Below are 23,254 nucleotides of genomic sequence, written 5' to 3'. Positions count from 1 at the left end.
TCCTTGCAAGGCTTGATTCACCTAGGGGCGGTGTCCCCGGTGCCTCCCGCCGAACACGGCTCCAGCCGTTACTCCGTTTACTTTGTGGTGCCGCGAAAAGGTGGGTCTTTTTGGCCCATCCTCGACTTAAAAGAAGTCAACAAGTCTCTAAGAGTGCGGCATTTTCACATGGAAACCCTGCGCTCCGTCATTGCGGCGGTACAGCCAGGAGAGTTTCTCACATCTCTGGACCTGAAGGAAGCTTACTTGTACATTCCTATTTGGCCCCCACACCAAAGGTTTCTTCAGTTTGTGGTGATGGGAAAACATTTCCACTTTCGGGCTTTGCCTTTTGGCCTCGCCATAGCTCCCCGAACCTTTTCCAAGGTAATGGTGGTAGTAGCTTCTTTTTCTCACGCGAGAGGGTATTTGGGCTCACCCGTACCTAGACGACTGGCTCATCAGAGCGGACTCGACAGACGAGAGTCATCAAGTAACAGCCAGAGTGGTCTCAGTACTTCAGTCTCTGGGCTGAGTCGTCAATATGGCCAAAGGTCACCTGACCCCCTCTCAATCTCTAGAATATTTGGGGTTTGTTTTTCTTCCCGAGCAAAGGTGGTGCAAGCTTCAGAATCAGGTCTGTCTGCTCCTGAGGATGCCTCGCCCCCGCTTTTGGGACATTGTCCAGCTGTTAGGGTCGATGACGGCCACCTTGGAAGTGGTGCCGTGGGCGAGAGCGCACGTGAGACCTCTGCAGTGCTCCCTGCTTCAACGATGGTCTCCAATTTCTCAGGATTATCAGTGCAGACTCGCGTGGCTCCTTGCGGCCCGGCTGAGTATGGAGTGGTGGCTCTCAGACAGCATGCTGCGGCGAGGAATGCCGCTAGCGCTCCCCGATTGGTGCCTGGTGGTAACAGATGCCAGCCTGAAGGGCTGGGGTGCACATTGCTGGGGAAGGCATGCCCAGGGTCTCTGGACACCCGAGGATTCGGAGTGGTCCATCAGTCGCTTGGAGTTGAAAGCGATTTTCCAGGCTGTTCTGGCCTTTCACTCGACCCTGGAAGGATTGGCTGTAAGAGTTCAGTCGGACAACACGACAGCCGTGGCCTATATAAATCGACAAGGCGGCACTCAGTGCAGAGCACTGGGCACGCAGATTTGCCACTGGGCCGAGCTACATCTGCAGTTTCTGTCAGCAGCTCACATTGCAGGTCAGAGCAACGTGCAAGCCGATTAAGCAGGCATCAAATCAACCCAGCGGAGTGGGAACTGGCAGACGAAGTGTTTCTTCAGATCTGTTCCAAGTGGGGGGATGCCTGTAGCGGATCTTATGGCCTCAAGCGCAAATGCCAAAGTCCAGTGCTTTTACAGCAGACGGAGAGATCCTCGCTCGACGGGGTTGGATGCCTCGGCTCAACCGTGGCCTCCGGGCCTCCTGTATGTGTTCCCTTGATAGGGCGAGTACTCCTGCGGATTCGGCTACATCAAGGAGAGGTGGTTCTCATTGGCCCAGGAGGCCCGTGGTATGCAGACTTCCGGCAGATGCTGGTAGAGAGGCTCCCCTTCCTTTTGCCTCTGGTACAGAATCTGTTTTCACAGGGACCGGTGACCATGGAGGATCCTGCTTGCCGCTTTGGTCTTTATGGCATGTCTATTGAGAGGCGCAATTGAGAGACACGGGTTATTCCAGTAAAGTCATTTCCACTCTCCTACAGGCCCGCAAAGCATTCCACTTCCGTGGCTTATGCCAGGATTTGGGGCCAATTTTGAGGCTTGGTGTGCTGCTAAAGCGATTACACCTATGTGGGCTTCTGTCTCGCCGATACTTGACTTTTTGCAGGATGGTTTTACAAAAAGGCCTTGCCTATAATTCCCTGCGTGTTCAAGTGGCAGCCTTAGCATGTTTTCGAGGGAAGGTCGCTGGCCTCTCTCTGGCTGCTTATCCGGATGTGGCACAGTTTCTTAGGGGGTGCTTCAGCTCCGTCCTCCCATGTGGGCTCCGTGTCTGGCCTGGAACCTGGGGTAGTTTTAAAGGCCCTTCAGTGTTCGCCCTTCGAGCCGCTAAGGCAAGCTTCAGAGAAGGATGTGACCCTAAAGACGGTCTTTTTGTGGTGGCCATTACTTTGGCGAGACGGGTGTCTGAGCTCCAGGCGCTGTCCTGTTGAGACCCATTTCTGCAATTCTCAGAGTCCGGAGTTATGGTACGTATGGTGCCTTCCTTCCTGCCTAAGGTGGTTTCAGCGTTTCACCTAAACCAGCCTATTTTCCTGCCTTTCTTTTCCAGAGAGGAGTTTCCGGAAGCCTTTTGGGCAATTGCACGTAGATGTGCGAAGGGCTCTGTTGCAGTATGTGCGCATGTCAAATGCTTTTAGGACCTCTGATCTCTTTTGTCCTGTTATCTGGTCCACGCAGAGGGTCTCCAGCGTCTAAAGCCCACTATAGCCGTTGGCTCAAGGAAGCTATTTTTTTCAGCCTATCAGCTGTCTGGCCGGCCTCCGCCTGAAGCCTTCGAGGCACATTCCACAGAGCGATTTTCTCTTCTTGGGCTGAAACTGGAGCACTCTCTCTTCAAGAGATATGCAGTGCAACGACATGGGCTTCTTAGCTCTCTTTTGTCTGACATTACAGGCGGATGTGGCTGCCAGGAGAGACGCACATTTGTAGGATAAGTGGCTGGCGCATGTGTGGCTTGTTCCCCCCCCTATCTAGGGATTGCTTTGTACACCCCATTCGTAATTGGATTCATCGCTGATTGACAAGGAAGGAAAAATTAGGTCTTACCTTTGTAATTTTTTTTCCTTTAGTCATAGCAGATGAATCCATGAGCCCTCCTCAGTGATTCATTGATGTTGTTCTATGTTCAGTTTTTCCTGTAGATATGTTCCCTCATTGGGAGAAGTTGGAAAACAGTCTTCAGGATTTCTGTTCTGTTACAGGAGGTTGAGTTCGTCCCTCTTCTGTGCTATTGCTCCTGTTCTGGAGCGTTCATCCGCTGTGAGGAAAGTTCATGTTATGCTACTTTGCGGTGTAACACTGCTTTGGAAGCTTCAAATACTGAAGAGGCAGATGGAGCTAGCTGGCCATGATGGCACTGTGGGTTTTCAGTGCTCTCTATCGCCCCCTGCTGGTTGATGGACGCAACCCATTTGTAATGGATTCATCTGCTATGACTATAGGAAAGAAAATTACCAAGGTAAGAACCTAATTTTTCCCGTATTTGGTACTGTACCTGAAAATCACCCCTTCTGTCCTCTCCAGGTCACATGCACAAAAGTCTGCCCACATATTTGGTGGGGGGGGTGGGGGTTATGAACTGAGTTTCACATGAGTTCTTCATTTCATTCACAAGGATTCATTTATTTTATCCTTTCACTATAAGAGCTCTTAGGGCTTTATGCCCTTTTAGGTTTGAAAACTTGTTTTTTTTTTTTTTAATTAGTGTTTTACTTGTTTTTGCAGTGAACAAAGTATTTGCCAGGCACGAGCTGGCAGTGATGATCTATGATGATGCAAATAAGAAGTGGATACCTGCTGGAGGGTCAACTGGATTCAGTCGAGTTCATATATATCATCATACAGGGAACAAGACATTTAGAGTAGTGGGTAGGAAGATCCAGGATCATCAGGTAAGAAAATGTTCTCTGCTTCTGTAGACATTTTCTGAAATGTCAGTTTAAAATCATAGGCAGAGGCATAGGGCAGATATTGGTTTGTTTGGTCCTTCCCCAAAAGGTATCCTTTGATTCTGTTTTAAATCATTTTGTGAAGGAACATCCTCCTTTTCCTTAGCCTCAGCAACAGATTAATCCACAAACTGGTGGGTTGTATCCGCCTACCAGCAGGTGGAGAGGTGGGATGAAGAACACTGAAAGAAGGTAGTGACTTTGGGTGTCCAGCTCCTTCACCCTTCAGTATATCTCTATCTCCAGCAGGTGGTTGATGGATTCCTTCCTACTTCTGGATTTGACTTAGTGTGGGACTCCTGAGCTTGGCCAGTTGAGCAGGAGGTGTGGGCTGAGGGTGCCCACTTTGAGGGCATACCTGGGTGCTGGCTCCCTGCCTTACCAATCTATCCCTTCTCCAAGTGGTCTACGTTGGGTTATTCTTTTGCTGCACATTTCCTTCCTCACATTAAAATAAATAAAAACCTTGAAACTTTACGAGGGTAAACACCGAAGGTAGAAACCCTGTGTTTGACAGAGCCGGGTGCTGGGACTGTGGAGCGCTGTTCAGGAGTAGCCACTGTGGGACAAGCCCTATCTGACGTCGAGGTGAATGTTTTACTTTGTCTCATTGGTGGGTCATTGTGCTAACGCTGCAGGCAGCTGTATGCCCCTGGAGTCCGCTTAAGGTTGTTCCCGCTGCGGCAAGAGGCGGACAGCAGTGGGAGTCTGCAGCGCAAGCTTCTTGGACAGCTTAGGAGCAGTAGGCCCGGCGGCACCTGCTGATGCGAAACTTTCCTGCACTGAGGGATATAGCGCGCACCATTATAGAGGCACCCATGGACGCAGATTTCTCGGCCTCACAGCTGGGGTACCTCGGGCATCCTTCTGGTCTGCTGACAAGGGTGCTGGTGGTGCTAGGGAGCCTTCGGGAGCAGTTTCTGGTGTGAAAGCTGTGACAGGCATACTGGAATAATTTTTCTCCCTGGAATTTTATACTCCTGATGCATCAGGCCTACTTAATTCCAGGAATAACATGAATAGAATGTTTGTACGTTTGGGAAGCTCACCAGGTGCCCTTGGCCTGGATTGGCCGCTGTCGTGGACAGGATGCTGGGCTCCGATGGACCTTTGGTTTTTTCCCAGTGTGGCATTACTTATGTACTTAATGAAGTGGGCTCTACCTGGTGTGCCGAGCCAGCCACAGCTGTTTTCTGTTCCCACAGTCCCTCAAGTTTTGGATGCCTTAGAGGCATTGAATATCGAGGATCTGGAAGCGATGGCTGCTGCTGCGATTGTTAAAGTCAAGATGCTAGTACTAGGAAACCTGCTAAAGCCTTTTCAGTTCACAAGGCCATCCAGGAGTTCATTATGGATCCGTATGACAGCATTAAGGTGGTGAGGGCTACGGCACGTCTCAATCCGGTGGGAGCGACTTACCTTGAAATTTTGCTCTGCCTGGGGAGGGGGGGGGGGGTTAGCGTTGAAAGATATACAGGAACGGGGCTGAGACTTCTTTGAAGTGCTCTTTTGAGGTGTCAGCCCTAGTGTTACAGGCAGCCATTTTGCTATCAGCGCTTGTCTGTCCTGGCTCCAACAGGTGAACGAGCAGGGTCTACTTCCTCATTGTTAGTTTTTGCTCCTCATATGGAATCGTGACTGGCTTATTCAGCTGATGCTCTCTATGATTTGGTGAGGAGCATCTGCCAAGCAGATGTCTTTGATTGTTGATCTAGGTGCTTACTGTGGCTTCACATTGGGTCAGTGAATATGGCCTCATAAGCAGGTGGTCTCACTAAATGGTCTTTTGATGGAAGCTGCTGTTCAGTGCAGACTTGTAGAAGATTGTGAAGGGACTTTGGAGATTTCAAATCCAGCGACTTCCTGAGGATAAGCCCAAGGCCTCTGTTTCGTGAGGCCGGATGCTATTGGCCTGGTCAAACCTTGTCTGTGTCCCAGATTTCAACAGCTCTCATCCTTTCGTCCTGACAAAAGGCCCTCTGGAACAGGCCTGCAGCAGGGAGCTCCAGTATGCGCTGAGCAATGATGGGGCACCAGTCCACTCTTCTTCTCTTGGATAGGAGGTGGGCTGACCCTTTTCTACAAAGAGTGGGACAACATTCTTCGGACCAAAGGGGTTCTAGAACCGATCAGAGATGGGTATAGGATAGAATTTTCTGCGCCCGTAAGAGATGCCTTTTTGGAATTGTGGTGCACCAAGTGGGCAGCAGTGACACACGTAGCAATGGCGCTGGATCTGAAAGAGGCCTGTTTTGCATATTCTGATTTGGCCCCCTCATCAGTGATTTCTCTGTTTTGCTGTCCTGGGTCAGCATTTTCAGTTTTGAGCCTTGCCGTTTGGGCTAGCCACGGCAGCACGCATGTTTTCCAAAGTAATGGTAGTGGCGGCTGCGTTCCTATGGAGAGAGAGGGAGTTGGAGTACATCCTTACATCGATGATTGGCTGTTCCCAGTGGATTTGGCGCATGAGTCGACTAGCCACTGCTCGTGTCAAGGTACTTCAGTCTCTGAGCTGGGTGATCAGTTTTCTCAAGTCACCTGATCCCCTCAGTCCTCTGAATATCTGGGGGTCTGCTCGACCCACGCTTGGGGCTACGTGTATGTGCTGGGCTCTGGCGACCATTCTGGAGGTGGTACTGTGGGCGAGGGCTCGCATGCGGCCTCTGCAGCATGTGCTACTGGACCAGTGGTCTCCGGTTTCTCTGGAGTGTTGGCGGCGTCTACCCTGGCTTGAGGGGTGCGGGTGTAGCATGAGTTGGTGGCTGTGTAAGGCAACCTGCAGCGGGGGATGCCGTTGGCCACCCTGCAGTGGTTAGCTGTCTGACGGATGTCAGTCTTCTAGGTGGGTGGCTCATTGCCTCCTCCACTATGTACAGGGTCGTTGGAAGAGCAGAGTGGTCCATCAGTCGACTGAATTGAGGGCCGTGCTCAGAGCTTTTCTGGCCTTCTGAACGAAGCTGGAGAGTGAAGTGGTCCAGATTCTCTCAGACAGTATGACAGCAGTGACTTGCATCAACCGCCAGGCTGGCACTCAAGGCAGATCGTTGGCCATGGAGACAGACGGCATTCTGGAATGGGCGGAGTGCCACTTCTATTGTTGGAGGCCCACATTGCAGGTCAGAGCAACGTGCAGGCAAATTTTCTCAGCCATCATTGTCTCGACTGAGCAGAGTGGGAACTGGCATCAGAGGTGTTTTGCCAGATCTGCAGCAAGTGGGGGACTGGGGATCGATCTTATGGCGTCCAGAGCGAATACCAAGGTGGACCAGTTTTTCAGCAGAATAAGAGAACTCTGTTCCGAAGGGTTGAATCCTCTGTTGCAACCATGGCCAGTATCAGCGATTCTGTATGTTTCCATGTTGGCCCTTAATCGTCAGGGTTCTTCAAAGGATTTGTCTTTATCAGCGATTGGTAGTTCTGGTGGCACCACATTGGCCGTGCTGTCTTGGTATGTGGACTTGGTACGGTTACTAGTGGAGAAACCATTTCGACTTCTGCTGTTGCCGGATCTTCTGCACCAGATTCCAGTAGTCATGGAGGATTCCTGACACTTTGGTCTTATGGCTTGGCTCTTGAGAGGTCGTGATTGAGGAAGAAGGGCTATTCTGACTTGGTCATTGCCACTTTGCTATGGGCATGTAAGCACTCCACCACAACTGCGTTATGCTCGGGTGTGGCGAACGGTGAGCGTGGTGCAATGCTCATGCTTTGTTGTCTCTTTGGGCGTCGGTGTCATAGATTCTGGCCATTTTGCAGGAGGGTTTGCAGAAGGGTCTGGCATACAATTCTCTGAAGGTTCAGGTTGCGGCATGTGCCTATTTTGGGGGGTATGTGTCCAGAACTTCTCAAGCAGCTCATCTGGAATGTGGTCTGTTTTTTTGTGAGGAGCTTTACACCTGTGCCCTCTGCTGCATTGTCATGTTTCCCTCATTGGAATTGATCTTGGTTCTCTGAGCCATACAGATGGCACTGTTTGAGTCACTGCGACTAACGTCGCAGAAGGATCTCGCTCTTAAGGCTGTCTTTCTAGTAGCCATGGCATCAGTGCGTAGGGTGCCTGAGAGGGTGAAGGAGCTGGACTTCCAGGGTCACTGCTTTCTTTCAGTGTTCTCCATCTCCACCTGCTGGTAGGAGGATACAATCCACCATTTTCTGGCTTTATCTGCTGTGACTAAAGGAAAGTCAATTATCAGGTACGTCTTAATTTTTTCCGTATTTGCCAGGGACAGGGTTTGTAATTAGAGCTTCTGATTTAGGTTTCACTGAAACACTGATGAAAATACCCCTGTGTAAAATAATTTAATATGTGTGTGGGATAAATACCATTTCTTCTATTACTCTCCTGGCTTGTTCTGTATCTTACTCCAAGGAGAACAGAAGATACCATGACGTCAAAAAGCTGAAGCCAATTAGGTTTGTCTCCCTTTCCCTCTCAGTGCAGCCGAGATCCCCGTTCACCCAAAACAAAGCGTTCTTATTATTGGTAGCATTTCTATTTGATTTCACTTATATTTACAAACATGCCAAATAGTGCAGCATATGGATGTAGACAGGGGAAGTATTGGTTTCATCGGTAGCGTAATACTTAGTTCTAAGTTGTAAATCATTGTCATTTGGAGGGGCTGGTTATAGAGTCTAGTCTCCCTATATTCATGCAGAGATGTTTTCACCTAGTAAAGGGCCACCAAAACAGACATATTAAGAAAATCATGTGCTTAACAATAAGACTTACTATTTATTAAAAAGAAAAGAATTCAAAGATTGAAACCTGAGAGCATTTATCATCTATTTTTTTTTCCTGTGCCTAAATCAAGAAAAAGATGGTGTTATGAATTGACCTTTCTGTTTCCCAATTACTAAACTGTAACAATCTTGAAAATGCTGTCTCCATGTCTCTCTTGTGGTTTACTTACTACTGATGCAAACTCCTGGAAGGACCTGTCATTACTTGCTCAGAACTATAACTCCCAGAACTTATCATTGGTCAACTCCTTTGAAAGTTCCTCATGGTGCCGCTATCTCCAAATTTGCAAAAAAAAAAAAAAAAAAAAAAGCCTCTAAAATATACAAATATTTACATGACTCCTTAGTGAAACACTGTACCTCTCTTCAAATGCAGTGGGAATCTACCCTAAATTTCCAGATTAGTGATATAATTGGCCAATTCTTTGGTCGAAAACCATGCATCCCAATTTATCTGCTGATATGTCACAATCATCTTACTTTATTTTCACAAAGCCTACTGGACGTTTTCAAAATTACTCAAAATAACTAGATCAACACTTCCACCCTTATGTTGGTCTTGTTCTTTGGTGACCTGGTTTATATGCTCCTCGAGTGCAAATATGTTAAAGTTTTGACTAAAATATGGAAATGAACTACTAAAATCTTTTCAATTTTGTCACCAATACTCATAATCTGATGTGATATTACCCCAACCTTTCTTTGGATGATCAATATCATAAACTATTCAATACCATGTTGACTGTTGCAGCTCACCTGATTGTCCTACACTGGAAGAACTCTTCTTAACTAAACGTCCATGAATAGTGTAGTCATCTTTGTACTATTATGCATTATGAAGAAAATTCAACCTTAAAAGCTCATCACCTATCTATCTTTAAAAAGGCTTGTGCACCATGGAAGATTATATTGCAACTTTACATTCATAATTCTTTATGGTCCTAAATGCATTTCATTACTATATGTTTAACTATATTCTATCTATCTATCTATCTATCTATCTATCTATCTATCTATCTATCTATCTATCTATCTATCTATCTATCTCCATTTACGTGCACGTTGGATAAGAGCATGCTCTGTTTAACTGCATGCCATACTTCGGTCCAGTTTTTGGCACCATCAATTTCTATGGGGACAAACTTCGTTTTAGCGTACCACTGATAAGTGCAAGATGCGCTTATATGCATGGTTCAAGACTGCTTCTCTGCAGGAAAGACTCCGCATAAGCGTGCGCATGAATATGGAAGCCGATTGGCGCGTGACAACCAACGAGATTTCAAATTTACTGCCTCTTTAACTACCACAGGCAGAATAAGCGAAAGAATGTTGTTAGGGCGTACACCGGGGTCATCGTCGCGGCGGAACTGTAAGACTTTAACACTGGCTGAACGAATAGAAGTTCTTAAAAAATTAGAAAACAAACAAAGTCAAGCATCTATTGCTAAAGAATATGGTGTCAATCCCAGTCAAATTTCACGTATCTTGAAGCAGAAAGATCAGCCTCTGGAAGACTGGCAAAACAATACAAATCCACACAGGAAACGTAAACGGGTGGGAAAAGCTGAAGATGTAGAAGATGCTCTTCTTCGGTGGTTTTCTCAAGTCAGGAGCAGTTTCCTGTCAGTGGTCTACTGCTTAAGGAGAAAACTAATCAGCTAGCTGAAAGTCTTGGACTAACTGAATTCAAAGCCACTGTTGGATGGTTGGAAAGATGGAAGGAGAGGAACAACATAAAATTCAAGAAACAGCATGGTGAAAAACAAGAAGCTGATGACTTTGGTGCTGAAAATTGGGTTGTTTCAGTTCTTCCTCCCATCTTCAACGAGTTTGCACCTCGTGACATTTTCAATGCTGATGAAAACGGTCTCTACTGGCGAGCGATTCCTGATGGAACACTTACATTCAAACAAGCCGAAACTACAGGAAGTAAAATGTTGAAGGACCGACTGATGAGCCTCCTTTGCTGCAATATGGATGGGAGTGAAAAGTTGGAACCACTCGTCATTGGAAAGAGCAAACAGCCCCGTTGCTTCAAGGATGTTAAGGAACTTCCTGTGTCATACGAGCTAACGCAAATTCATGGATGACTGGGGTAAATTTGGAAGCAGTGGCTAAAGAAGTTGGACTAGAATGCAGGCACAAAGCGTCAGATTTTGTTGCTTTGTGATAATTGTGCTGCACACAGTGATGTCAGGCTGTCTAACGTCAAGGTGGTCTTCCTGCCACCAAACACTACCTCTCTGATCCAACCTATGGATCAGGGCATAATAGCCAATTTAAAAAAACATTATCAGGCTCTTGTGCTACGTTGTCTGATGAGCGTTATGGATGACCAGACTGGCAAGGATAAACGTGCTGTTGAACTGGCTCGTAATCTATCACTGTTGGATTCCCTACATATGCAGAAAGAAGCCTGGAATCATGCTACACAGGCCACCATTGTGAACTGCTACAAGCGGGCAAGCTTTGTTAAGGATGTGGAGAGGGACGAAACAGATGCAGCTGTTGCAAACGCGTCAGATGAAACAGGCTATTGATATCCCAGCTGGTGTTACTGAAGAGGAGTTTCATCACTACGTAGCTGTTGATTACGATCTACAACAGCTGATGACAGCACTGATGTCGAGAGATATGCGCCTACCTGCAGGCAATGGCTGATGATGAAACGAGCAGCGAGGCACATGCTGAGGGAATTCAACAACGTCCTGTCACTTTTGCAAGAGTGCTGGAGAGTCTCAACACCGTGCGGGCCTATCTGGAGGCCACTGGATGTCAGTGCTATGACAATTTTTACCGTCTGGCAGACGTAGTCTATGGAACTCACAGACCCAGTAGTGTACAAAGGTTTATGACTGATTCCGTTAACTGATGTTTGGCTTACTTGAAGTAGACTATAATGTCAGTTAACAGAGTGTATACTGTATGTATAATAACAGTACTGTACATATGTTTATCAGATGTGAAGCTTCTTTGGGTCACAACGGTTAAGTTATGCTGCTCCCCAGTATCTCTCCACACTCGTCCTTCCCTACACCCCTTCCCGTGCACTCCGCTCCATGGATAAATCCTTCTTATCTGTTCCCTTCTCCACTACTGCCAACTCCAGACTTCGCGCCTTCTGTCTCGCTGCACCCTACGCCTGGAATAAACTTCCTGAGCCCCTACGTCTTGCCCCATCCTTGGCCACCTTTAAATCTAGACTGAAAGCCCACCTCTTTAACATTGCTTTTGACTCGTAACCACTCGCCTCCACCTACCCTCCTCTCTTCCTTCCCGTTCACATTAATTGATTTGATTTGCTTACTTTATTTATTTTTTGTCTATTAGATTGTAAGCTCTTTGAGCAGGGACTGTCTTTCTTCTATGTTTGTGCAGCGCTGCGTATGCCTTGTAGCGCTATAGAAATGCTAAATAGTAGTAGTAGTAGTAGTAAAGTGCACGCTTTGGTTATCTTCATGTATTTCTTTGGTCCCAGACCCTTGCACTTGAGCGGATTGCACTGTATGTGTGTGTGTATGTATATATGTGTGTGTGTGTGTGTGTATATATATATATATATATATATGTATATATATATATATAATTACATTTGATAATGTTAAATCTCACTTTGTTCAGCTTTGTAAAACCAGTAAGATGGGGGAAAAAAAGATGGCATATGGGAACTTGCTCCTTTTGTTTTGTGGAATGCAGTGGTATAGTATAAAAATGCACTTGCCTTTTTTTTATTACTACTATTTAACAGGGGGTATTGAATGAGGGAAAGGCTTCCTTCAGGCAGAAGTTCTGTCTCGAGTCAGTCTAAATATGCCTACATTGTCTAGTTCTGCACATTATTAGCAAAATTACGTTTGGTGGAAAATAAATCTGTTGGCTTAGGCTGCTTGCTATGTGAATATGCCCTCACTGTTTCATTATTTTTACCAAGTGTTACATATTAAGGCATTTGCTTTAAACTTCGTTTTAATTTGCTTATCCAATCCTTATATGCACATGGTTTCGCTTTTTAAACCCAAAGGTGAATCCAGTGGGTGGTTCAACAACTAGGTATAAACTGTGTTGTTTCTATTTGTTTTATACTGCTTTGGGTCCTACTGATCTGTACATCTGCTGTCTAGAATTTTGGAAGATGGAAATGAGAAAATAAAAATTAAGGTTTGGATGTACTCTGTAGATGTTGTTTACTTTTGCAATGTGTGTATGGATGCCTGTTCTGGTGTGTGCATGTGATAATGTTTGAATAACTGTTTATACTTATGGCTATGATTTCTGAACATGTGGCATCATTAAGGGACAGACTTTAAAATGCCCAGTTGGGTATATATGCTGATCTCAACTTTGTTAAATGTTTCAGACATATCCATCTACTTGCTCCCATGATATAACTGAATTCTATTATTCTGTGCCATTGTATTTGTATTTTCAAATGTAAGCCACATTGACAAAGGTACTCGTTACTTATTAATTACGGTGGACATATCAGCTGTGTTTGATACAATTGATCATTGTATCTTATTAAACAGGTTAAAATCAATAGAAATTGATGTGATGTCTTGAGATGGTTTGCATCTTTTCTTGATTGAAGACAATTTAGTGTTAGTCAAATGTATGATAAGTCTGACTTTATTCACTTGAAAACAGGAGTCCCACAACGATCCTGTTTGTCAGCAATCTTGTTTAACATTTATTTTGTTGCCTCTTTATAGATTATTGAACGATCTGGAGCTTGACTTTAAGATATACGCAGATATACAATTTTTTGTACCTCCTTGGTGCTACTATTGATGCTACCTCTGTCAAGTAAAGATACTATATGCAATCCATCCAGATTTGGATGGAGAGTAATCATTTAAAATTAAATGTATCAAAGACTCAGGTTCTTTTGTTATCTAGCAAAGAGAGCGGTGATTTGCCATTAGAATTTGTATATGATTCTATTACAATTAAGATTTTGTGGAAGATTCAAAACTTGGGAGTGATAGTAGACTCTGCTTTGAGCATGAACTGGCATGTACAAAAAGAGATTAAAGATATTTTGTGGAAATTGTGAGCATTGAGAAGATTGAAAACTCTTCTCAAACAAGATAACTTTAGAAAAGTTATTCAGAGCATTGTTACCCCACATTTCGATTATTGTAATGGGTTACTGCTTGGTTTGAAAAAGACTCCGTTATAAGCCTTACAGGTGACACAAAATGCATTCGCAGGGGTGTTGATGGAAAAATATAGATTTGAACATATTACTCCATTCTATAAGAGTTACACTGGTTGCCAGTTGCACAAATAATTAAATTTAAAGCTTTTTGACTGATGTTCAAGTCTGTGCATGAACTCGTGCCTCTTGTACTGTCATTGAAAATGTATTTGTATCAGCCTAAACGGCTGTTAAGATCTAGCATACAATGCTTGTTTGAAGTACTTGAAATAACACCTTGTGAAAGCCTGGCTGACCTAGAGGTTAGGTTATGGGTTAGTAACAGTCTGGTTGTGGGTTCAAGCCCCACAGTCTCCAATTCATGAGAAGCAGGTAGTTTTGAGTACTGTGTGCTGTTCTGGAGACCGCACCTACGGAAAGATATAAACAGGATGGAGTCAGTCCAGAGGGCAGCTATAAAATTAGTAAGCGGTCTTGAACACAAAAAATATAGGGAGAAGCTTATGAACCTCAACATGTATACTCTGGGAGAGAGGAGACTTAATAAAGACGTGTAAATACCTCAAGGGCATTTATGTACAGGAAGAGAGCCTCTTTCAACTGAAGGACAGCTCGGGAATGAGGGGGCATATGACGACATTAAGAGGGAATAGGCTTAGGAGTAATCTAAGGAAGTACAATTTCACAGAAAGGGTGATGGAGGTGTGGAATGGCCTCCCGGTGGAGGTTGTGGAGTCGAGGACTATTCCAGAATTTAAAAATGCTTGGGATAAGCATGTGGGATTGCTTAGAAAAAGGTAGAGTTAGGGGTTACAGAGGATGGGCAGACTGGATGGGTCATATGGTCTTTATCAGCCGTCATGTTTCTATGTTTTTATCACACGATTAAATTGGAGGATCATAGAAGAAGAATCTTCTATGTTGTGGGTCCAGACAGAATCCCCCTTGTAGTGACATACAATCCAGAGCTGGAAAAACTGAGGAAAATCATAAGAGATCTACAACCTATACTCCAGGAGGATGAATTACTGAAAGAGATATTCCCATCCCCACCAGTACTGGCCTTCCGACAGCCACCCAACTTAAAACACAAGCTAATCAGAAGTAAACTTCCATCACAGACTGAAAAGGAACAGAAGGGCACACTTCCCTGTAATTTATCCAGTTGCAAACTATGCCAAAATATTTCACAGGACCCCAAAGTCATCCACAAAGGAAAGATATTCAACATAAAGGGATCTTTCACTTGCTCATCTTCCAATGTGGTATATATCATTCAGTGTAAAAAATGTAACGAAGGATGCTATATTGGAGAAACAGGCCAGATGCTTAAGACAAGATTCAATTTACATAGACATCACATGAACAATACTGGTGCCAGTAGGGTTCCCACGCCTGTTGGTCAACATTTTACAGGACCAGGACACTGTACCAGTGACTTCATAGTGAGAATCCTGAAAGGTAACTTTAAAACCATACAAGAACATAAGACCTTTGAAGTCAGAATGATTGAATATTTTAACACCCAACAGAAATGGGGTTCCTAGCCCATTATAAACCATAAAGCTGTATGTCTCTGTTGATCACCCTCCCCTCACCTATCCACACCCATCCTGTTAGAATATCAATGATATGCTTTGATGTCCCCATGCATACCTCCTACCCACCCCCATCCTCCCACCCTGTCAGACTGTCATAGTAATGCTTGAATGTTTTCACTTATATACACTGTCAGCTAGCACATTTGCTTATTTCCGATCTGAGGAAGAAGGGCGACCTTCGAAAGCTAATCAAGAAATGTATTAAGTTATGTCCAATAAAAAAAGGTATCTTATTTTCTTTTCCATGTTTTATTTTGTTTGATTTCTATTGATAACCTTAAGAGTGGACTAACACGGCTACCACACTCCTCTATTTAAAATGTACAAAGCGTTTTTACTGCAGCAATCTCATCCTCCCCTAGTAGCTTCAGGGAAAAGAATGTCTGAAGGGCAGCTGGGGTCTGCCAAGCGGCCCAGAGAGTCCGTGGATAGGGTAGAGGACCCTGATCTTGGTCCGGATCTGGATTTTTATCTTCCGTAGGGGAGCAGCTTTTTTCTCAGGCTGATTTTGAGGATGAGGGTTCTGTCCTGGGGGAGGCAGAAGCAGAGCCCTTCATTCCTGTGGAGGATTCTTCAGTACTGAGGATTTTTTCATAAGGAGGACTTGTAGTATCTGATTTCCTTGGTTTCCTCCACTCCGTTTTGAGGAGGAGGAGGAGGAGGCTTCGGATACTCCGTCGTGTAAGGTGGATCTTTTTATTAAAGGGGTCTGTAATCCAGTTAAGACGTTCCCTATGCATCAGGATATCAGGGACGCCATTCAGGCTCAGTGGGATGTCCCTGATTCTGTTTTTTGGCCTGCGAAGGCTATGGTGCGTCTTTATCCAGTCCCTGAGGTAGACAAATTTCTTTTAAAGCCCCCTGTAGTGGACGCAGTTATCTCTGCGGTTACTAAGTGGAATACAGTACCTGTAGATGGGGGCATCGCTCTCAAGGATGTTCAAGACCACCGGATGGAATCCTTTTTGGAGTAGTTTCGATGTGTTGGCTCTGGCCGTTCAGTCAGCTATCTGCGGGTCCTTGGTAGCCATGGCTTATTTTCGGTGGTCAGAAAGGGTGTTGGATAGGTCTTCAGATGAGTTTTCTTCTGTAGATTTGGAGGTGGCCAAACTAGAAATGGGTTCTGCCTTTTTGGCAGACGCTTTGTATGACTTACGGTCTGTGCCAGAGCCGGTGGTGGGAGGCGGGGCTGGTGGTTGGGAGGAGGGGATAGTGCTGGGCAGACTTATACGGTCTGTTCCCTGAAAAAGACAGGTACAAATCAAGGTAAGGTATACACATGAGTTTATCTTGTTGAGTAGACTGGATGGACCGTGCAGGTCTTTTTCTGCCGTCATCTACTATGTTACTATGTTACTCGAAGCGGTATGTTCGGACCTTAGCTGGAACAAGAAGCCGCAAAACCTTAGATGCTGCATGAACTTCATTGGAATCTGTTGGAGAGACTCGAGTAAATACAGCAATACGCAAGTTTGATGCTGTTAAGTTGGTTTAAAACTTATGATGTTGATATGGGGATCTGTTATAAATGTTGGTAAAGAACAGTTGCAAGGGGGGCGGGCGGGGGTCCTTGCATGATCGTGTCCTAATTGATGGGTATCCACTCATCAGGCTTCCCAAGGGTGTTTATATGGGGGAATAGTCATTAGGGGAGAGGGGGGAGTTAGTCATAAGAGGGGTAAACCGGGGGGGGGGGGGGGGGGGGGGGGGGGGGGGGGGGATGTGGGGGGAGCGGAGGGTAGAGGAGTGGGAGCAGGAATTCGACATGTTAAGAACTGAGGCATATCTAGATATAAAGAGAATAGAATATCAACCAAATCAAGTAGGTACTGGTAGCGATACACTTCGGCAACTGTGCAGGGGAGACATTCGGCCTCTGGGGCAGGGCTGTGACCCGGAGGTTTGGACTTATGAGTTTAACACTGTATTTAGATTGTGAGCTCTTTGAGCAGGGACTGTCTTTTCATGTATGGTGTACAGCGCTGCGTATGCCTTGTAGCGCTATAGAAGTGATAAGTAGAAGTAGTAGTATAGTGAACAATCAGATCTTGAGGCGGAACAGTCAGATCTTGAGGCGGAACAATCAGATCTGCCACATTGTAAGATAATTACCTGGAATGTGGGGGGGGGGGGGATTTCCTCTCCAATTAAAAGGAAAAAAATCTTAGCACATTTTAAAACGCTTGAAGACAGACATAGCATGTATACAGGAATCTAGGCTTACAGATCAGGAACATGAGAAGCTCAAACAAGGATGGGTGGGACAAATTCTGTACGCTTCATCAGATATTGTACAGCGCTGCGTAACCCTGGTAGCGCTTTATAAATGTTAAGTAGTAGTAGTAAGTAGTAGATGGGCAAAAAGGAGGTGTGGCAGTTCTGATTCACAAGAATCTGGCCTGTACTGCAGAAACCGTCATAAAGGACTCACAGGGGCGCTATATATTGATTAAACTATGGCTACAGGGTAGAGAGGTCTTTTTACTTAATGTATATGCCCCCACTCCCTTTGATGGACAGTTCTTTCCAGGATTGTTGAGAGCTTTTACTCCAATCCAGGGTAAGGGACTAGTTGTCGTGGGAGATATGAACACATTGATGGACGCACAAGAAGACTGCACAGGGCCTAAAAGCGATAGGCCAAGGGGGGAAAGGGAAGGAAGAATGTTGCGAGAGTTCGCGGCCTCCCTCTCTGTGGTAGATGTCTGGAGACTCTTGCACCCCAATGAACGTGATTTCTCGCACCAATCCAGAGCATATGGCACGTGGGCTCAACTAGATTATATTTTTATAACAACAGACAAGACCTTTTTGCGGGGGTGGAGGAAGCAGACCAGGAAGAAATAATGATATCGGACCATGCACCAGTATGGTTTGTGCTCATAGCCCCAAGACATTTCTCTCCAACCCCAAGTTGGAGATTCCCCAGCTATTTGGCCAAAAATAAAGATTTTCAAAAGTTTCTGCAAGGAAAATGGGAAACATATGTGGCACACAACAAAGAACATAAAAATAACCCTCAATTATTCTGGTGCGCTGCAAAGGCGGTGTTGAGAAGGAGACCTGATCGCCTACATAGCAGCGAGATGTAGGCGGACCGCTGCAAATCAGATTTACTTAAACCGTCAGCTACACAAAGCTAAGCGTAGATATGTAGCGTCCCCGACAGAGGCTCACAAAGACAATTACCAGTCTGCTCAGGCGACTTTAAATTCTCTGCTCCATGAGCATATGAAGCGAAGCGTGGTATACCAAAAGTACCGGTTGGGCAGATTTGGGAATAGACCTGGGGGGCCTATTAGCTAGGTTAGTAAAGAAGGGTGGAGGGAACCGACCAATATCAGTGCTGAAATATAAGAGGGGCAAGGTAGTGAATAGGCTCTAGAGACAAGATACAAGATATACTGTGTGCCCATTTTAGACAGCTATACGAGGAACATGGTTCGGCACCTAGCGTGCAAGTGAAAGACCTGCTAACTAGAGCGGGGATGCCCCACCTTAGCAAAGAAGTAGTGGACAAATTAGAAACACCCCTACAACCAAAATAACTGCAATGAGCCATTAGAGGGCTGAAATCTCTTTCGGCCCCGGGGGCCGATGGTTTTTCCAGCAAATTTTATAAACTACTTCAGCATTCTATCTTGGGCCCACCTTTTGAATAACATCAATCGGTTATAAACGAAGGGAGCTTCCCGAAATATGAGAACACTGCGCGCATTTTTCTTCTGCTGAAACATAAGATTGATGTAGATATCAAGCTGCTGGCAAAGGTATTGGCCGACAGAATGGCGGCCTCCCTTCCAGAATTAATTGAACCTGCCCAGGTAGGATTTATACCAAAACGCCATTTTTACACATCCGAAAGGCGCTAATGTCGATGGCTCAATGCCAATATTAAGACAGCACCACGGGCCTTTAAAAATGGAACACAGTTCTTTAATGAATGAGCCTTGACAAAAAGACCCGACGCTGGCCGTGTTTCGGTGACTAGCACCTGCGTCAGGGGTCCCCACTTCTCATATAGTAAAAGCTACAAAGCACCAAGGCACTTTCACTTTCTGTATCCAAATGGATGAAAAGCTGTGCTCTCAAAAGGCTCTGCTTTTAATACCACGACAAGGCTCATTCATTAAAGAACTGTGTTCCATTTTTAAAGGCCCGTGGTGCTGTTTTTTCTGTTTGTACTTTAGTTTGTACTTCGTTCCCTCTCTTTTGTTATATCAATGCCAATATTAAAAAGAACCTGCGATGGTAATCAGCCTGGATGCCGCCAAGGCATTTGACCAAGTGAGATGGAGGTTTCTGTTCCAGGTCCTTGGCTGGATAGGACTACCAGGGGACTTTATGAAAGCACTGAGAGCCTTATATCATGGTCTAGAGGCACAGATAGTCGTCAGTGGGGGGGCTCTCGAAAAGTTTCAAGATCAATAAGGGAACCAGGCAGGGATGCCCATTATCCCCGATATTGTTTGATCTAGCCTTGGAACCATTGCTTAGAATGTTAAATTCTAATGATGAAATTAAGGGAGTAAGATTTGGGGGTTCAAGAGGTGAAGGCACTAGCTTACGCAGATGACATCATGCTGATACTCACAAAACCTCAACCGTCTCTCATGGCGGCACTAGATTTGATCCGTGGGTATGGGTCCATGGCTGGCTTCACTCTTAACCTTCATAAATCTTGTGCGATGGCACTGGATGATGAGATAAAGCGCTCCTGGAAAGGGCAGTTTCCCCTGCGGTGGGTGGAATCAAGGTTGAAATATTTGGGGATTTTCTTAACTAAGGACATGGCATCACTGTATAAAGTCAATATTACTCCGCTTCTGGAAACGACCAGATGCAAACTAGCAATGTGGGGAGATCTCCCGCTGACGATCTGGGGAAGGATAGCGCTATTTAACATGATTTTGACCCCAAAGTGGCTATATGTGTTCCAACAACTTCCCCTGTTTCTTAAATGTAGAGAGGAGAGGACTCTGGGGAACTTCTGCAGAGATATCTATGGCGGGGCAAAAAGCCAAGGCTATCTCTGGACACTGTAGCTTCCCTGAGGGACGGTGGAGTGATGGGTTTACTAAACATCAGATCCCTTACAATAGCATGTGCCATGCGTCACATAAACGACTGGTATCGGGGCTCTTCAGATTTTTCTTTGATGCCGATAGAAACGAACGTATTTCCAGAGGTCCTCTTCAGCCACCTTCTACACACAGTAGAGAGGCTACCGCCCCATGCCTTTAGGAGACACCCACTGCTGCAGTCCTTAAGGGCCTCTTGGCGATGGGTGTGCAGATGGCACCATTTTTCTGCTTTCACTTCTCCTTGGCTTTCAATATGCAATAACCCGGGTTTCCCCCCGGGGCAGGGGAAGAATATCTTCAGCAACTGGGCAAAAAAAGGTATGGTATATTTAGCCCATGTAGTTACAGATGAGGGTTACATGCGCTCATACTCCGAATAACAGAAACTATATGGTATTCCCCAGGGGCACACGTTTGAGTATTTTCAATTAAAACATTACATTGCTACCCTGACATGGACAGACCTGACAGAAGATGTCACAGAGGTTTTAGCGGAGAATTTTTCTTTGGGCGCTCAACAGTCTATCCTGTTGAGATTTCATCACCAACCAATCAAAACTCCTGGACTCTGTCCATCCCCAGAGCTCTTTTCCTTGCTTGTGTGCTGTTATGGATCATCAGCAGAGCAGGGCATTAACCTCGGTGAATCTTAGCACTGAAGCATAAGTGGATCTTGGATCCGCCCTTTCTGCCTCGCCTCACCCCATGCTTGGAACAAACTCCCTATGCCCATACACCAGGCCCCCTCCCTACCCATCTTCAAATCATTGTTCAAAGCCCACCTCTTCAATGTCGCCTTTGGCACCTAACCATTGCACCTCTACTCAGGAAATCTAGACTACCCCAACTTGACTTTTCGTCCTTTAGATTGTAAGCTCCTTTGAGCAGGGACCGTCCTTCTTTGTTAATTTGTACAGCGCTGCGTAACCCTAGTAGCGCTCTAGAAATGTTAAGTAGTAGTAGTAGTAACAGTTGAAAGACTCCACCTCAGAGAGAGATTATGTGCGCCTGGCTCTGGGTTGGTCGGGAGAGCTTGAATGCGAGGTATCTCTTGAATTGTGTAGGATCTACTTGAAGTCCTTATATACCCGGAGGCTATCCATACCACAGAGGGAGAGGCTGTATAAATGGCTCATGAGATTACATGTGTCTCCATGTAGGGCCTTTCTGGCGAAATTCACAAGCAATGGGAACTGTCCCAAATGTGGGGGACATATGGCCACATTGGGTCACATGTTTTGGCGGTGCCCTTTGGTACAAAGATTTTGGGGGGAGATACTGAGTGCAATAGACCGGATGTGGACCTGCACTCTAATAAGGGAGCCCTTAATGCTTTTTAATAATTACAAATTTTCATCTGACCCTCCAAAAGGATTCAAGGGTTTCATTAAGCTAGCTATACTTTTTTGGATTACCTCCATCCTGCACGCCTGGCGGTCCACACAAAAACCATCGCTGCAAGTCTGGAGATCACTGCTGATCCAGCAGATGCGGGTGGACCGATGTGGAATAGGCGATATGGAGGGTGGTCCGGGCCTTGAATTCTGGGCCCAGTGGGAACCAGTATGGAATACTCTGACCTCAGCAGGCCGAAGTTTCTTGTTGAATTTCTAACTAAGATGTATGTACTTAGAGTATGAGAGGGAGGGGGAGAAGGGTAAGGAGGGGGGGGGGGATTTGGCTAGGGGGGGGGGAGTGTAACAAACGTAGTAATTGGGGAGGGGGGTGGATAAAAGTCAGAAAACGTAGATGCATGGATATACTTGGGAAAATCTGTACTATTGGAGTCAAAGATAATAGATAGTTATTGATTTTCAGATGTTTGTGTGCTTTGTATCTATCAATAAAAATTATTTGAACATACTGTTATAAGTTACGTTTTCCCAGAAATCATGTGATTTCCCATAAACCAGAACCATTAGGTAGCTTTATACCATATATGGATTGGTCATGTATTCTGTCAGTCTCTCCTGATGTGTTTGCATGTGCCCAGTCAGTGGCCATTGGTTAATTACTTATGAGTTCTTTGTCAGTTCTGCGTGCACAGCCAGAACAATACCCTTGTGTCCTCTCTCTGTCTATCTCCCCAAATGAAACATTCTGGACATGTTAGACTCACACTGTGTCCTCAGCCTGTCTCCTAGCAACTTACAAGGTTACATCCACCGTATATGAAAAACATACTCAGCTGCAAACTAATGTTTTGAAGTGTCAGTTCTCAGCTCCTGCGAAAGCAATGATTGTTACACAAGATGCTGAGTTAGTAGGCTAGCATGTGAGAACCAAACTGACAGTACAGGCCTTAGGCCTAGCCCTTAGTAACAGGCCAAGCATAGGAAGGCATATACAGGGAGATGGCCTTATATGAGCTGCAAATGGCACCTGGATTGTCCTTGTGGTATGTGTACATTATTTAAAGAGCCTTGAGTGTCACAAAAGAAGCAAAAGAAAATAAATGCAAAGTTCTGCATTTTCTAAATATTGAGATGTCCTAAGTAAATGATAAAAATATAAACTTGTGCTGCTTCCATAACATGAGCCCACTTATTCTGGCCCATTCTTCAGTTTTTACTTTAGTTTTTACTTTTTTTGCAGGTGGTGATAAATTGTGCCATTCCTAAAGGATTGAAGTACAATCAAGCAACGCAGACCTTTCATCAGTGGCGCGATGCTAGACAAGTATATGGCCTTAACTTTGGTAGTAAAGAGGATGCCAATGTCTTTGCAAGTGCCATGATGCATGCCTTAGAAGTATTAAATTCACAAGAGTCTGGTAAGATCTGTATCTTTAACTATGTGCTTTAGTCCACTATGTTGAAGATGGAATTAAAAGTATTATGAGTATGGATAAGTGAGCATTGAGGTTGTTGTACATTCTCTGAAGTGTACAAAAAAAATGAGATCTTACTCTTTCTAGCTTAAGAATACCAGAACTGATCTGGGCTGCTTGACTTTTTTGTATGAGAAGACTACAGCAGCATATGTGCTGAATTACTATTTAATCTT

General features: G+C 45.2%; 1 protein-coding gene across 1 annotated transcript in view; it reads left to right on the top strand.

The window, feature by feature from the left end:
* The window catches only part of ENAH (ENAH actin regulator), a 273,492-nt gene that overhangs the window by 38,140 nt on the left and 212,098 nt on the right, over positions 1-23,254 (top strand). The window contains exons 2-3 of the mRNA XM_030195712.1: positions 3,439-3,605; positions 22,844-23,021. Of these exons, the coding sequence (XP_030051572.1) occupies positions 3,474-3,605; positions 22,844-23,021 (310 nt within the window). The 5' untranslated portion in view covers positions 3,439-3,473. The remainder of the gene's footprint in view (positions 1-3,438; positions 3,606-22,843; positions 23,022-23,254) is intronic.

This window comes from Microcaecilia unicolor, chromosome 3 (genome assembly GCF_901765095.1).
Source record: "Microcaecilia unicolor chromosome 3, aMicUni1.1, whole genome shotgun sequence".
NCBI classification, from domain to species: Eukaryota; Metazoa; Chordata; class Amphibia; order Gymnophiona; family Siphonopidae; genus Microcaecilia; species Microcaecilia unicolor.
Note: the sequence above shows the minus strand (reverse complement) of the source record. Positions and strands in the feature narration are given on the sequence as shown.